The sequence below is a fragment of the Ambystoma mexicanum genome, chromosome 10 (assembly GCF_040938575.1).
Source record: "Ambystoma mexicanum isolate Mex_15411 chromosome 10, UKY_AmexF1_1, whole genome shotgun sequence".
NCBI classification, from domain to species: Eukaryota; Metazoa; Chordata; class Amphibia; order Caudata; family Ambystomatidae; genus Ambystoma; species Ambystoma mexicanum.
The window spans coordinates 375572021-375587107 of NC_090932.1; the positions used below are offsets into that span (position 1 = coordinate 375572021).

Sequence of the window (15087 nt, forward strand, 5' to 3'; positions counted from 1 at the left end):
ATGTTGAGATGACAGGAAGATTGAGTGCCCATATCCAAATGTTCTGGGCAAGCTTGGACAGATTTGGCAAACGAGTCCCTCCTTGTTTGTTCAGGTAAAACATGGCTGTAGTGCTGTCCGTTAGGATCTGCACTGACAGGTTCAACAGGTAGGGCTCGAACGCTTGAAGCGCTCTGAATACTGCCAGAAGTTCGAGCAGGTTGATATGATTCCTGGCCACTGAGTGAGACCAGAGACCCTGAGCTGTATGGTGGAGATGGTGAGCTCCCCACCCTGTCAGGCATGCATCGGTTGCGACTACCGCCTGTATCTCGGGATCGTAAAAGGGTTTCCCCTTGGACAGATTCTCTCTTGTCAACCAGTGAAGGCTTTGTACAAGTGTTGGCGAAACAACCACTAGATCGTCCCACTGACCACTTGCCTGAGACCACTGTTTCGCCAACCATTCCTGCATGGGACGCATGCGCAAGCGCGCGTGGGGGACCAGGTAAATGCATGACGCCATCATGCCCAGCAAACGCATTGCTTTGCGTACCGTTATCTGGCGAACGGCCTGATAGTGCGGAATTTGCAGCAGTATATTCTGAATTATTTACTCTGATGGAAAGGCCAACCCCTCTTTTGTGTCTAGGATAGATCCTAGAACTGTTTGGAGGTGCTTGGCACCAGACTTGATTTTTTCTCGTTTATTGAGAAACCTAATTCGAAGAGGAGGTCGATCGCGCTTTGAATGTTTGTTCTGCAAATTACTGCGGTCTCCCCCGTGATGAGCCAATCGTCCAGGTAAGGGTACACCGGGCTTGCCTCCCTGCGTAGGTGTGCTGCCGCCATCGCCAGAACCTTGGTGAATACCCTTGGAGCCGAAGCTATCCCGAAGGGCAGTACCTTGAACTGGTAGTGCCGACTGTCCACCTTGAAGCGCAAGTACATTCTGTGCGCTGGGAACATGGGAATAGAAAATAGGCATCTTTCATGTTGAACGTTGCCATGTAATCCCCCCTTTTCTTAGGAGGGGGATTACCTCTTAGAGAGTAGTCATGCAACATTTTTGAGGCTTGACATACTTGTTTGCAGGCCATAAGTCCAATACTGGGCGCATTGTCAAATCTTTTTTTTGCACAGGGAAGTAAGTTGAATAAATACCCTCGTTTACCTGGTGTCTCGGGACGAGTTCTATGGCGTCCTTTGCTAGAAGATTTACAATCTCCTCGAGGAGGATCTTCTGGTGGTCCAAAGAATGTATTTTCTGTCGCGAAGGGTGGTTTCGGGGACCCTCTAACAGTTCTATGCAGTATCCTGCGGACACTGTGGACAGCACCCATCTGTCAGATGTGATCCCTTCCCAAGCTTGGGTGAAGTTGGAAATGCGTCCCCCTACTGGGGATGCGTGAGAAGGGACCCTGAACGGAGCGTCACTGTTTTGGTGGAGGCGTGCTTCCGCCCCTACTGGGGCTGCCTCTACCTTTACCACGTCCTCTCTTATTACCCCTGCCATAACCCTGGGTAGACTGTTGGTTGTTCCATTGTGTACCCTGCCCCTGGGAATCGTTTGACCCTCTCTGGGAATTTTGTCCGCGTGGGCGACAAAAATTGCCATTTCCTCTTTGGTTTGGGGGTTTATTGGTTAGTTGCCCTAGGGATTTGAGTGTCTCATACTCGTTCTTGGCATTTTTCAGCGCGTCCTCGACCGTCTTTCCAAACAGATCCGGCTCCACCGGTTTACTATGCTTGTGTTTCGGGTTTGAACCCAGACTGCCGTAGCCAAGCATGCCTTTTGAGAGCAGTGCTTTCTGCTATCAATCTGCCGGCGTTATCTGCGGCATTAAAGGTTGCTTTTAAAATGCAACCAAACACGGCTCTTCCCTCCGCCGAAACTTGTGCCAATTGGCTCTTTAAGGGTTCCGGGGCGGAATCTATGAGTGCCGCGACTTCTTCCCACTGGTGGCAGTTGTAACTTGCCAGCAGGGTGGTGGAGTTGGCAATCCTTGCCTGGTAGGTGGAAGTGGAGGCTACCTTCCTCCCCAAGCCATAAATCTTCTTGCTCTCCTTGTCGCTTCGGACGATGACAAGGGTGTTCCCGCCCTCTTTCGGGTGTTTGTAATTACCAAGGAGCCCGGTTTCAGATGCCCCCTTATGTACAGTGGGTCTGATTGGGCTGCCCTGAAAAGCTTTTCAATTCTGGGATTTACTGCCCTAGTGCGGTTAGGATTAACAAGGGAAGGGGCTATTCTTCTTTGTATACACTTAAGGATAGGAATGGACTGGGCAACAGGTCTCCTTTCTCCCACTAACTCCTCGGCAAAGTCCCTCTCTTCCTGGGCACCTTGGTTGTCATGTGGAAGTGTTCTGCCGCTCTGGACAGAACTTCATTCAAGAGAGGCTGGTTGTCGACAGGGGAGTCGGTAACCGGGGGTTCTTTATCTACCGGGGAATCTACCCTGTAGGTTTCTGGGTCGACCTCCTCATCCTCTTGGTCCTCGTCATCCCCATAGTAGCCTGTCCCAGTTTGTTCTTCCAACATGCCCAAATCTGGATCCTCACCAACGAATGGATCTCCCTGGTAATGAGAATACGGCTGTATACAGAAGGGGTCTGAAGACTAAGGTGTGGAAGGAGGCTGGGACTGCTTCCTTTGTTGTTTTTCCCCTACCCCGTGGGTGGAAGAGTGTTTTCCCTGTTTTTTCACCCCTTGGGAGCCTTTCGATGCCTGGCGCCGAGGTTCGGGGGTAGTGTCCCTATCTCTAGAGTGTGGAGGTTGGGACTCTGACGCAGCCGCTACGCGGTCTGCTAGCGCCGACTCCTGGAGTGCGGCCTGGGGATAGAGGTAGGCGTAGTCTTCTGACGATCGAATCTCCGTTACCTTAGGGAGCGAGGCACTTTTGGCAACAGTGGATGGTTGCCCGGAGTCATGCAGCGATCTTGATCGAGAACGCCCAGAGGACACCAATTCGGTGGACCGTTCTCTGTGTGCCTCTTCCCGAGAACTCGACGTGCGCGTCGAGTCTCGGTTGGACTTATGTCTGGTGGAAGTGGTGTGGGTAGCGCTTGTGTCGACGGGTGTTTTCCCCATAGCTGCCCTGCCGGACGACCTTCCGAGGTCAGGGACTTGCGCTTGGCTATCTCTCAACGCCACGTTGCCCTCGCCGTCCGAAAGCACGGTGTCGCTGCCATCGCTAAAGGCGCCCTCCGCTGCCATGGCCTCTTGACACCTGGCGTGGTGGGCCCAACGCTTGATCGAACGGTCCTTTAGTGTTTTCGGTTTGAACCTACTACACGCTCTGCAGTTCGCCTCGGGGTGGTCCCTCGGCAAGCAGAGAATGCACGTGGCGTGTCCGTCAACCTAAGGGTACTTGCGGTTGCACTTGGGGCAAAATTGGAAAGGGGTACCCTCCATACGCCCCTTGTGGCAGCGGGCTAATAAGTGTAGGAATATATAAAATGTACTTATATAACAAAGAGTGTAGAGTATGTCCACCCCCCACTCTCCCTACTTGCAGGGCTGAGGCCAGAGGCCTTCCGAGGCCCAAATCCATCGTGCAGCTGTCGACAGTCGATTCCTTCTCCGGGCCGGCGTCGAGTGTGAAAGTTCGGTGACTCGACGTTGGGGTGGAGAAATGGGGAAAAATAACAATATTTTACAAAAGTATGGCCAAGGGCAGGGAACTCCGCGGAATGCTTCCGACCAGTATGGTGGAAAAAAACAATCTGAGGGTCCTAGACGCGTGAGGGATCATGGGTACAGTGGACGTCATACTAGGGATAGTATTTCTGGCACGCTCTGTGTCTATGCCCATTTTCGAGTTTCGTATAACAAAGTGTAATACTCTGGAGCTTCCACTAGATGTCGGCCTATGCACAGCATGTGTTCTAAGCAGATTCCACAATCCTCAGAAATATATATTTTTTTTATTTTTATATAGTGTGTTTGTATGTTCGGGGTTGGCTTCAGCCCCATAACAGTTGGTGGGCTGAAATGTTGGACAAAGGGCGGCATACCATTCTGGGGTGTACTGGCGATACTGAAATCTGACCAACCCCCTGACCCATTCGCCCTACATAGGGGTGGAGCGGGGATCCCGCCCTGTGCCATCAGTGTAGGTGATTCCTGGAGATTGCTGATTTTGACATTTTCCAAAAATAGGAAGTTAGGACATGATGTAACATACACAAGGCTATAGCAAACCCCTCCGTGCAAGTCAGCTACAGACCCGAGTAACGCCAGGGAGTATAGCTAGTCGACAGATATCTGGAATAGGCTTATGGCTGTGGAAGATCAAGCAATAATCTATCATTTGACCACATTATGGCGAGAAATTGAAAAACTGATAAATAGCTTATACAAATGGGCGTAGAGTATGATGAAGCAGGGAGCCTTTGGCTATAACAATGATTGTCCGTGGTCTCTCGTGCTATTAAATCATTTTATGAATCATTTGTATGTTACTGTATTTAATTTTTTTACAGTATTTGACTGTGGAGATGGAACATTTTGTAAGTGTACGAAAGGTCTTAAATAGAAGACCATTAAACACATTTTAAATAAAGAACGCTTTTAAAAGGACCTCTCTTAGACCGCTCATAATAGTCTTCCTAAATCAAACTGAAAATATGCCACACACACATGCACACAGGGGCTTACAGGTGACGCCGGGCAGGAAGACGGAAGCTGGAAGTGTATTAGGTAAGAGAGTCTATGTGTAGACAGGGAATGTTTGTAGAGCAGGGTGAGGGAGAGGGCTTGTGGGACTGTGTAAATGTGCTGGTGTGGGTCAAGGAGGAGTGTGGGTCGGTGGCGTGGAAGGGAGGAGCTGGTGGGCGTGGAAGTATGTGCATTTCTGTTTGTGTGTGCATCTCTGAGGGGAGGTGGTTGGAGTAGGAATGTTCATGAAGGGAAAGGGGCAGGGGAGCAAAGGGGGGCTAGAGTGGTGAAACCCCCCTTTTAAAGGATGAGGGCGTGCAGGGGACTGATTTCAAGGAAGGCTCAGAGGGAGCGGGGGGGGTGAACACCCCCTCCCCAAATGTGATATTTTGGTATATTAAGGCAGCAACAAACCAGTCTTTTTTGCATGCAACCTTTAATATTCCAAAATATTTTGTAGACCTGCTAGGTATGCATATTTAAAGAACCAGAGTCATGACTCTCTATGTAAATTTTTTACTATGTGTTAAAAAATAAAATTGGATATTTTTTGGTAAATTCCGACCTCATCATCTTTATATATGCTCTGAAAGACGATTTCTTACCTCTTTTTGCCTTAGGTGCGATGCTAATTTTTCAGCCAAATAGGACATTAGCAGGTAGTTTGTTGTGGACCCTGGTTGTTTAAATATGTTACTAAGTCCTCTCCCAACAAGCCCCTAAAAAAAGAGGACACCCGATTGCTCGTTTTGCGATTGCACTGCTAGGTATGCAGGCACGCACAATGAGTCACTCTAACTTATTTTCTAGTTATTCAGAGAGAAAAGTTAGCTTGGCAAATGTTATGCGGTCAGGCATAATGAATTGAAACTATCTACTTGGTAGGTATTCAGGCAAAAGTGTGTTAAACTAGCTCTCTGTTATTAGAGTGAGCCAATAAGCGCAGGAAAAGATATGAACTGGTGCTGCTTGTCGTTTTCTTGCTTCCAAGACAAGTGTGTTGACCCTGAGTTATGCTCGGTTATGCAGGCAAAAACAAAAGCAATGGAAGGCACGAGTCAATTTATCTTCACAATTGTTATGCAGGCAGCAGCATAAGTCAAGCTCTGTATGTGTTCGGTATGCACGCTGACCGAATCGGTCAATCTAAACTGTGTGCTAGATATGCAGGCCATAGTATACAGAGCTATACCACTATTGTGGTGGCAAACACAATGATTCTGCATAGCTAAATGCTATACCTTTGAGCCACCAACCAAGCTTTGCAATTGTAATGTTGAGGATTGAGTGAATCTAGCATTGTGATAGGTATGTACGCAGATACAATAATCTATGTATTTTGTATGTGGGTAAGCAACAATTAGTCAATCTAGCCATGTGTTAGGTGTGTAGGCAGATACCATAACATAGCTATGCTCTATGTATGCACAAATACAGTAGCTATGCAATGGCTGTGCAGGCAGACAAATCAATCTAGATATTTGATAGGTATACAGGCAAAGCTTTTTGAAATCTTACTTCAGCTCAGGTATTGAACTAAAAATAAGTTCACAGAAAGGTCTGGGAGCCCCTTTGTAGTCCCTCCAAAGTGGAAGAAATTCCATAGAACAGGGTATTTGACCCATGTTCGTTCCAAGTAGAAGGGCTCCCACACTCCTTTGTAACTTTGTAAAAGTTGGGGTTTCACTATGTAGCCGAGGGTAATCCAGACATGGACCCCTTGCCCACTGTGTCTTAGTGAGGCTCAGCTTCACCTCATGGATGAGGCCTGACTAGGCCAAAACACGTGTCTGGGGTTGCTGATGGTACTCTTGTTCAGAGGAGATTTGCATAGCATTTCGGTACTGGACCTCCCTTGTGGGTGGGACAAAGACTTATATGCAAATGGATATTTCTCCTCTGTGAAGGGTTCAGTGAGCTAAAACATAGTTCTAGACCATCCTGAGTGGAATACATTCCATAGAACATGGGTATTTGACCCATTTTCGTTCTCAGTAGACGGGTTCCCAAACTCCTTTGTAAAAATAAGAAGTGCTTGGAAGCAAATGGCAGGTTTGTATAGGTGTAATGCCATGGTGAATCTTACTGTTCTAACAGTTTTGTACAAGGAAGTCGGGTTGGAATGAGTTTTTTTTTTTACTGGAGGAATGTTTGTTTGCAGTGTGCTTTTCTAGAGAGCTTATTCTTGAGTAAAAAAAAAATCCCTTACATCCATTAGTACCAAATAGGGGTAACCTGTCCTAGCAGGCATAAGTATCTTTTTGGAGACAGGAAAACCTGCATTAGCAATATAACTAAATGTTGCAGAAGGAACATTTTACTCTTAAACATCTGAAGTCATAGAATTGTCAAAATTGGCTTTAATAGACGGATACAGTTTGTCACAAATACAGGGTCAGGTTAGATTTGCAGCAGACTGGCACAGAGGTGGTTCCAGGCATGCCCAAACAAGATTTTGAAAGTGGACATTGGCCAATACCATCACATCGGTGTCAGTGATGTATGCTGGGCTGCAGACCCTGGAAAAGACAGTGTTTCAGGACTGTGATAAAAAGAGGTATGTTGGGGCTCATTTACAGCCAGATTGATCAGATGCGCGTTGTGTAATTTGGGCTCAGTCATTTCTCACCAAAAGCTGGAAACATGATATGTTTCTGATCGATTGCAGAGGTTGTACGCTGCTGGGCTTTTTAAAACGAGAACATTGGTATGGACCTCAATTCTTCCAATAAGGGAGTGATGTTACTGTTTTCCTTTAAAAATAAAGGTCATGCTGCAACCAAGTGTTCCACCTTTCACTGTGGTTAAGTTCTGCATAGTTAAGCATAGCACTCAGGTTGCTTTAGACTTGGTGGCTGGTTCGGTCTCCTGTTCGTATTCTATTTCTACATATGCTCTCTTCTTATGGGCTGGTCCTTTCATGGGCGTTTTGCCTTTAAATTTGGCTTTCCGGTTTGTCATTGCAGTCTCCATCTCTTCTTCCTCGCTGGAGGACTTTGCTCCCTCCTCATCACTACTGGCCTCTAGTTTGTCCATGTCCTAAAAAAGTAGAGCAGACATTCAATCCAAAAATTGTGAACTAAAACAGGACAAGTGACAACAGTGGTCATAGAATCCTCAAATGAAGTACACTGAGTTACATCAACTTCTAAACGGCACTAAAAATGTCAACTTCTAGAGAAGAGAATAATATTTAGAATAGTATGCCATTTGCATTTAATTGAACAGAGGTCAATTTAGATCAGAAATGACTTATAGTCACACATTTAAAAATGGGGTGGCATTCCAGAGGGTTGCCTGTACAATAGCTCAAAGATGAGAGAACAGATGTGGAGACCGTTTATGAGGGTGTAAGGAGGTGGGACAAAACAATATATAATAAAATAGGAGACTTCTGAATGTAAAGATAACCTAAGAGGACATATGCTTCAAACTAAAGAGTACTATATACACATACAAAATGACCTTAGTACGCATCACTGTTAGGAGAGTTTTCCTAAGGTCTCACTTGGCAGTAAGACTTCAGTAAACTATCCCAGTGGTTTGTAGATCCTCAACTCTTATTATCTGTCTATACTACTCAGAGACCTTGGCAGAGTGGCATAGCAGTTAGCCTTATCTTAAGAGGAGATGTGTGCTGTAGTTAAGTACACTGAACCTAGTTAGTAACGCACATCAAAGAAACAAACAAATGTATATTAAAATATAGATTATATTTACACAAGAGTCACTGTTAAATACTTAGCACAATAAACCAACACACATAGGTATACTTTTCAATACTTTCAAAAGGCCGCTTCTTAATTGGAGTTGCTGAACACACTCAATTGTTTGTTTCAGGAGTTTGGCAGGTCTACTGTACAGTTGGCTAGTGTTATCCTAGCAGACCTTCGGGTTCTAGAGGAAGTTTATCTGCACAGCAAGTCTTTTAAAGCCCAAAAAGCAACCATAGCTAAAAAACAGTTCTGAGAGGCTTAAAGTCTTGAAAAGCAGTAGAAGTCAAAAGTTCCTGTGGGTACTTTCTAGTCTCTAGGAAAGACGACACAAGCAGGCTTAACCAATGTTGTATACCCCGATAAAGGACTTGCTAAAGGGACACAAGCAGCGGCTTGAGTTGGAGGTAAGATGAAGTTGCCCGAGACACCTCTACTTGCACTCCAACGCTATGGAGCCACTTTCTGGAATAAGGTAAGCAATACACGTTTCCCCAAAGTACCTTAGGTTTGAAGAAAATGTTTGTGGTGGATGCTCCGTGATGTTGCAGCTCTGGACCAGACCTCCAGATTCCTTGGTCCGATGACTAAAGGCAGGACAATGGACAGGATCTCTCAGCAACAGTCTCGATGGAGGACCTCTGGCACAGATTTCATCAACTTCCTTAGTCACTCTGCTGTTTTGGCACCTTTTCTGCAGCACCAACAAAGGATGCGATTCGCTCCCAGTCAATCTTCGGTTCCTGCGGTCCCACACTCCGATGAGAGGGTCTGGACGAGTTGGACTGTGTCTCTGGAGTGTCCTTGATGGATCAGTAAAGACTTGGATGGATTCAGCCTTTCTAGGACGATGCACTCTGAATGGGATGGTCGCCTGGTATTGGGTGCCACAGCCTGGAAGCTCACAGTACCTCAGGAGATGGCTCAAATCAAAGTTTGTCTTGGGACTGGTTGTTTCCACCAGTCAAAGGGAAGAAGTCCTCTTCGGAGTTCCTCTGTCGCACAAAAAACGGGGTCAGGACGGCAGTGGTCTCTTCATGGTGTTGCAAAGGCAAAGGGTCTGCAGGCGTCTCTAGTCGTAGTCTTCTTCGATTATTTCAGCTTCCAGTGGTCGATGTGCTTTTCACTCAAGGAGCCTTGCCTTTTATCCAGTTCCAGCACCCGCTCCTCAGCATTCTTCCTGAGCAGTTTGCAGAAAAGGGCGTTTGGCTGTCCATTCAGGACAGCCAGACCCCCAGTGGGAGCTGGTCCCATTCAGGCCCACTGCCAGTCAAAGGACAGGGGGGTAGAAAACTCCTCCCCCACATCCTGCCTGCCCAGACACTCTGCAGCCTAGGCGGGGACACCCAAGGATTCCCGTCAAAGGCAAAACACATGCCCCCCCGCCAGAATTGTAGAAGGGCTGAAAAAGAACAACCACGTTAGTAATGACGAACAAAGAAGGAAGACCCCAAGTTAGTACTTAAGTGCCCCTATTGATATGTTAAATGTTAAAGGTATTTGTACAGCGCACCGTCACCAACGGAGTTGGTCCCCAGGCGGATCTGCAAATGAGAAGGTCGGATGGGTTATTAGGTGAAGCGGGAGTAGGATAGTGAGGGGAGTGGTGTTCTGTTGGAAGCTTCAACTCGGTATACACTGGGTGCTGAGCTTCGGTGCGAGTATTGAATCGATATCAGTCCTCGTGTGCTGTTGGTGTTGCTTATGTTTTGTTGCAGTGTTGTGAAGTGTGTGTGGGTTGTTGTGCGAGAGATGGCTGTGTGAGATTTTTGGGTGCGATAAGTCTGCAGAAATGCTGAGTTTTTTGTTAGTCGGTTGTATGAAGGTTAACCGAAGTTCAGAAATCTGTGCGAGTGTGGCACTCGCCAATCCTCCCAATTTCATCAGGGTAGGCAAAAGGGCTATGCCTAGCAGGGTATGGTTTGTGTGGGGCGCTCCCTGTGCTGTTCTAACGCGCTTTGTAAGTGTCCTGATTGCTCCTCGCCGTTCTATTCTAGCCAGCTCTGTAGGCGTTCTAATGCTGATGGATTGATTGATGTGGGTTGGTTGTCTATTCTCCTCCTTGGGTGCTGGGCGGTTGTAGTGGACTCCTCTCAAATTCCCATCTAATTGCGCCTGCCAGTTTTGATACGGTACGTCCGGAGGCAGTGGGTGAGTCATTTAGGGCTTTTGTCTGGGTCTGAGTATGTGGTCAGTCTCTGGAGGCCTCCTTTTGTGGCTATTTCGCATGATATCTTATGGTCTGTTGTGTGGTCGGTTCTTTGGGTTCAGTGTTTGTCCATTTAAGAGTGGCCGAGGTTGGTATTATTTTCATTGTTTTAATGGGGTGGGCATTCTAGTGCGTCGCTGTTGTGGTTACGCTGTGAAGAGCCATGATTTGAGGAGTTTCCTGAATGTTAGGTGGTTTGTTGTGTTCCGTATATTCTTAGGTAGGTCATTCCTGATTAGAGAAATAGGATCCTCTGAGTTTTCTTCCGTTATAGGGTTTTGGTTTCAGTCGGATGTCGGTGCTTGATCTCAGTGTTCTTGTCGGTTGTGTAGGCGTAGTTTATCGCTTGGGAATTCTGTGCCTTGTTTGTGTATTTCTCTGTGCGTGATGCACATGGACCTGAACTTTATTCGCTGTTTTAATAGTAGCCAGTGTAGTAATTTTAGCGCGGGTGTGATGTGTTCTCTTCTGGGTACCTTGAGGAGGAGTCTGGCTGCTGCATTTTGCATGCGTTGTAGTTTTTTTAGAAGTCGTTCGGGCAAGCCCAGGTATAGGCTATTGGCGTAGTCTACTCTGGACATGATCAGAGCGATGATGGTGAGTGTTTTGTTGGCGAACGACAGGAACGGTAGGATCCTTTTTGCTGCTCGCAAGAGGAAGAAACATTTATTGAGTAGAGAGTTTACTTGTGGCTCCAGAGTGAGGTTGTTATCCATCAGGACACCTAAGTTTTTTTTTACAGCTGATGATGGTTCTAGTGTGGTGCCGAGCTCTCTTGGCCAGGGGATCTAGCTGATGTCTCCTCCCTTTTTTGAAACAATCATTATCTCCGTTTTGCCTAGGTTGATTTTGAGGTGGTTAAGGTTCATCCAGTTGAATATCTCACAAAGGCAATTCTCTAGTGTAGTGTTTTCTTCTCAGGTGTCTCGTATGTTGAAGATTATTTGAGTATCGTCGGGTAGTTGTAGCATTTGAGGCCGTATTTTTTGATGAGTTTGATTAGTAGGTACATGTAGATGTTGAATAGGAGCGGCGAGAAGGATGATCCTTGTGGTACTCCGCACGTGGACTCCCTAGGTTTGGATTTAAAAGGTTTCATCCATACGGTTTCGGTTCTGTTTGTTAGGAAGGATTTGATCCATAGTAGGGCGGTGTCCGTTATCCCTAGACTTCTAATCTCTTTATGAGGATGTCGTGGTTGACAGTGTCGAAAGCTGCGGACAGATCAAGGTGAATCAGGGCGGTGCTGTGGTCCGAGTCTGCATTCGTTTTTAGCTCGTCCCATATTGAGAGGAGAGCCGATTCTGTTCCTCTCATTGGTCTGAAACCAACTTGTGCCTGGTCTAGTAGGCAGTGCTCTTCTATGAATTCTTGGGTTATTTTGTAGACGTACGTTTCTAGCAGTTTGGCTATGTAGGGTATATTAGAGAGGGGTCTGTAGTTGGATAGGTTGTGTCTTTGAGTGGCGGCTTGATGTACGCTGATTTGAAGGCCTGTGGTACTTTACCTGTTGAGATTGAGAGTTTAAGGAGGTTCCCTGTTTGAGAATTGTTTTGCATATGTCCGGGGGGGGCAAGGGACTTCAGGAGTGCCCGATTTGTTGCTTTGGTTTACCAGTTTGACAAATGCCTCAACTGATATTTCTGGGAAGCTTTGTAGCTTGTTTGGGTGTTCCTTGTCGGTGTCGCTGGGGTTTGAGCTGTGATTGCTTGGTCTGTTTTGTATGGTCTGTTTGATGGAGGTTATTTTGTTTTTGAAGTGGTCTCCTAGGTCATCGCAAAGTTTTATCGATGGAATTGGCGTGTTGCAGCCCGGTAAATTTTTTATTTCGTTTATGATTTTGAAGAGTTCTTTTTGTGCGTTCTTTTCTGAAGGTTCGGTTGTCGTAATGTTTCCTCTTCGCTTTTTGTATTTCCTTTTTATATGAGCGGATCTGTTATAGGAATTTCAATTTGTTTGCAGTGGTGTTGTTGGTCCTCCATTCATATTCTAGTTTGTTTTTTTCTTTTCATGGCGTTGAGTAGTGGGGTGAACCATTTTGCTGTTTTCTTACGTGATGGGGTAAAGGGCTTTTCTTCGGCGATGTTGTCTAGGGTTGTTGCGATCCAGGTGTGGAGCAGGGCAACTTTTTTGTCTAGGTCTGCTTCTTCCATGGTTGATGCTTGTGGTTTGCTGAGTTCTAGGAGCTCGGTTAAGTTGGAGTTTTTTATGGTTCTCCAGTTTTTCATCATGATCGGTGGTTTTTCTTGTTGCTTTTTCGTCGGAGCCGCCGTTGTGATTAATTGAGATTGCGTCAAGTGTGTGCCCTGCTGAGTGTTGCTCTTTTGACTAGTTGTTGTAGGTTCTTGGCTGCGAGTTGGGCGGTTAAGGATTTTTGTGTGGTTGTGGTTTTGTCATCGAACCAGACGTTGAAGTCTCAGAGGATGATCAGATGGTTGTACTTGATGGCTAGGATGGTGATTGCTTCCGTGAATGAGTCTGAAAGTCGCATCGTAGGTTGGTGGTCTGTATATCAGTATGAATTTCAGGTTAGTTTTGGGGTTTACGGATAGCCGTAGTATTAAGGATTTGCATTTATGGATGTTTAGTGGATCTTCCAATTTGATGGCCAGTTGTTCCTTGTGGATGATAGCTAGTCCCCCCCACCCCCTTTTGGATTTCCTGTTTGCTTGGATGCATTTTAAGTCTTCAGGCAGGCAGTTGTTGAGGGTGATCTTGTAGTTGTCTAGCCATGTTTCGGTTACAAATAGGATGTGTATGCCTCCTTATGATAGGAGGTTGTATATTTCCGTTGAATGTTTGGACATTGACCTTGCTTTTATTAAGTTACAGTGGATTCTCTGGGTGTGATTTTGTTTTGTGGTTATTCGTTGTTCAAGTTTGTAGTTATCTGGTCGTGGTGTTTCCGCATTGGTGTTGGTGGGATGAAGAACGGCGACGGCTGTTTCTTCATTGAATCGGTCCAATAGGTTGATAACAGGGCTGATCAGTCGTGGTGTTTCTGCTGTGATGCTGCTCGGATGAAGATCAGTGAAGGCTTCTTCACTGAGTCCGATTGTTGGGTCGGAGGTAGCATTGTTGGCTGTCGGGGCTTCGGCGTATTGTGAAGGATGTTGTGGAAGTCGATGGTGCCCCTCTGTTCATGTGATGTAGGGGGTGATGGGGTTGGAGCCCTCCCACTCTCTTGTTGAGTGCTCCCATCTTTTTTCCGGGTGTTTCAGGAAATTCTTTGCATGACTCGAGGTTTCCGTGTTGAGGCGTCGGTGTTCCGCAGTTGTTGCGAGGTAAGGTGTGAGGTATAAGGATTTTACTATTACAGATTTTGTTCCGGTTATGGTTGCGTTAGGCGTGTTTCCTTCCAATGGAGCTTAGTCTTCTGGGTTCTGTCGGTGTTGTGCGTTCGCGTCTCTTGTTGCGCAATCTTGTTCTCTTTCTCAGCATCCTTTTCTGGGTTGGGCCATTTTCTAGTTTAGGTGCAAGCGTAGTGCGGTAGTTGGTCCTCTATGATGTCTTGTGCAGGCGCAGTGATGTTGGTTTTTTCCTTCTCTGGATACGCTGGGGTGCTTTCTAGCTCAGTCTGTCGTTTCTGTCGGTGGGTAGGGTGTGTTTCCTAGGGGTGCACTGTCGGGGAGGGTTAGGGCATTAAACGGTCTGGTGGAATGGGATTTGATTTAAGCTAGGTAGTGATGGGTTTCCGGGATTAATAGAGTACTGAACTAAGCACAGTTAGATTAGGGCGCTGTATAATGGGAGGAAGGCTTACGCTTAGGAAGGTGTCAGAGTTCTGGACCTAACACAGCTGGATTTGGGGTCAGCCGAAACAGTGGTACTAAGCACAGGTATGCTCGATGGTCCTGCACCGTAGGGAGGAGGCCCACGCCTAGGAGAGCAACAGGGTATCAGACTGAGCAACTGTATTGAGGTCAGTTGAAGTAGTACTGTCCGATATCCAACACAGCTAGATCTGAGGATCACTTGAAGCAGTGGAGCATGATACCAAACACAGCTAGATCTGAGAGTCCTGCACAGTGGACGTCTCCCTTGGGTTCACCGCGGTGAGCTAGCCATGTAGGTTGAGGGGGGCATGTACTGATTAAGGAGCGAGTTTGAGGGCGCAGCTAGGATTTACTAAATATCTTACCATGCAATTTGGACACAAAAGCCCAAATAGATTTGAGAGATATAATAGGTTATTTATAACACGCTTAAAACTCAGAGGTTTCTAAGCACGGACCCAGGGATTGAACCTGTGTTTCTCTGCGTCGTCTTACTTCCAATGCGAGCACGTTGCCCCTAAACTATCCTTCCGAGACCATGGACTACCGAGGCTATGGACATAGTCGGTGGAAGAAAAAATAAATAAATAAATCACAATAGTAGGTAGGACACGTCCACTGCCACCAGCCATAACTAGGAGTTTGCCTATGTGACTAAGGTCACATGAGCAGAGAGAAGGGGGATGCTAGGTTTCCCTTAGGTACTCCATATAAGGTGGTGTGTGCCAATCTCTCAGACTATACCGTTTT

The 15087-nt window shown here is 46.5% G+C and overlaps 1 protein-coding gene across 1 annotated transcript in view; it reads right to left on the reverse strand.

Annotated features, from left to right (window-relative positions):
- Nucleotides 1-6982: 6982 nt before the first annotated feature.
- The window catches only part of MAK16 (MAK16 homolog), a 133933-nt gene continuing 125828 nt past the window's right edge, over nt 6983-15087 (reverse strand). Inside the window, exon 10 of the mRNA XM_069617965.1 lies at nt 6983-7678. Within this exon, the coding sequence (XP_069474066.1) occupies nt 7472-7678 (207 nt within the window). The 3' untranslated portion in view covers nt 6983-7471. The remainder of the gene's footprint in view (nt 7679-15087) is intronic.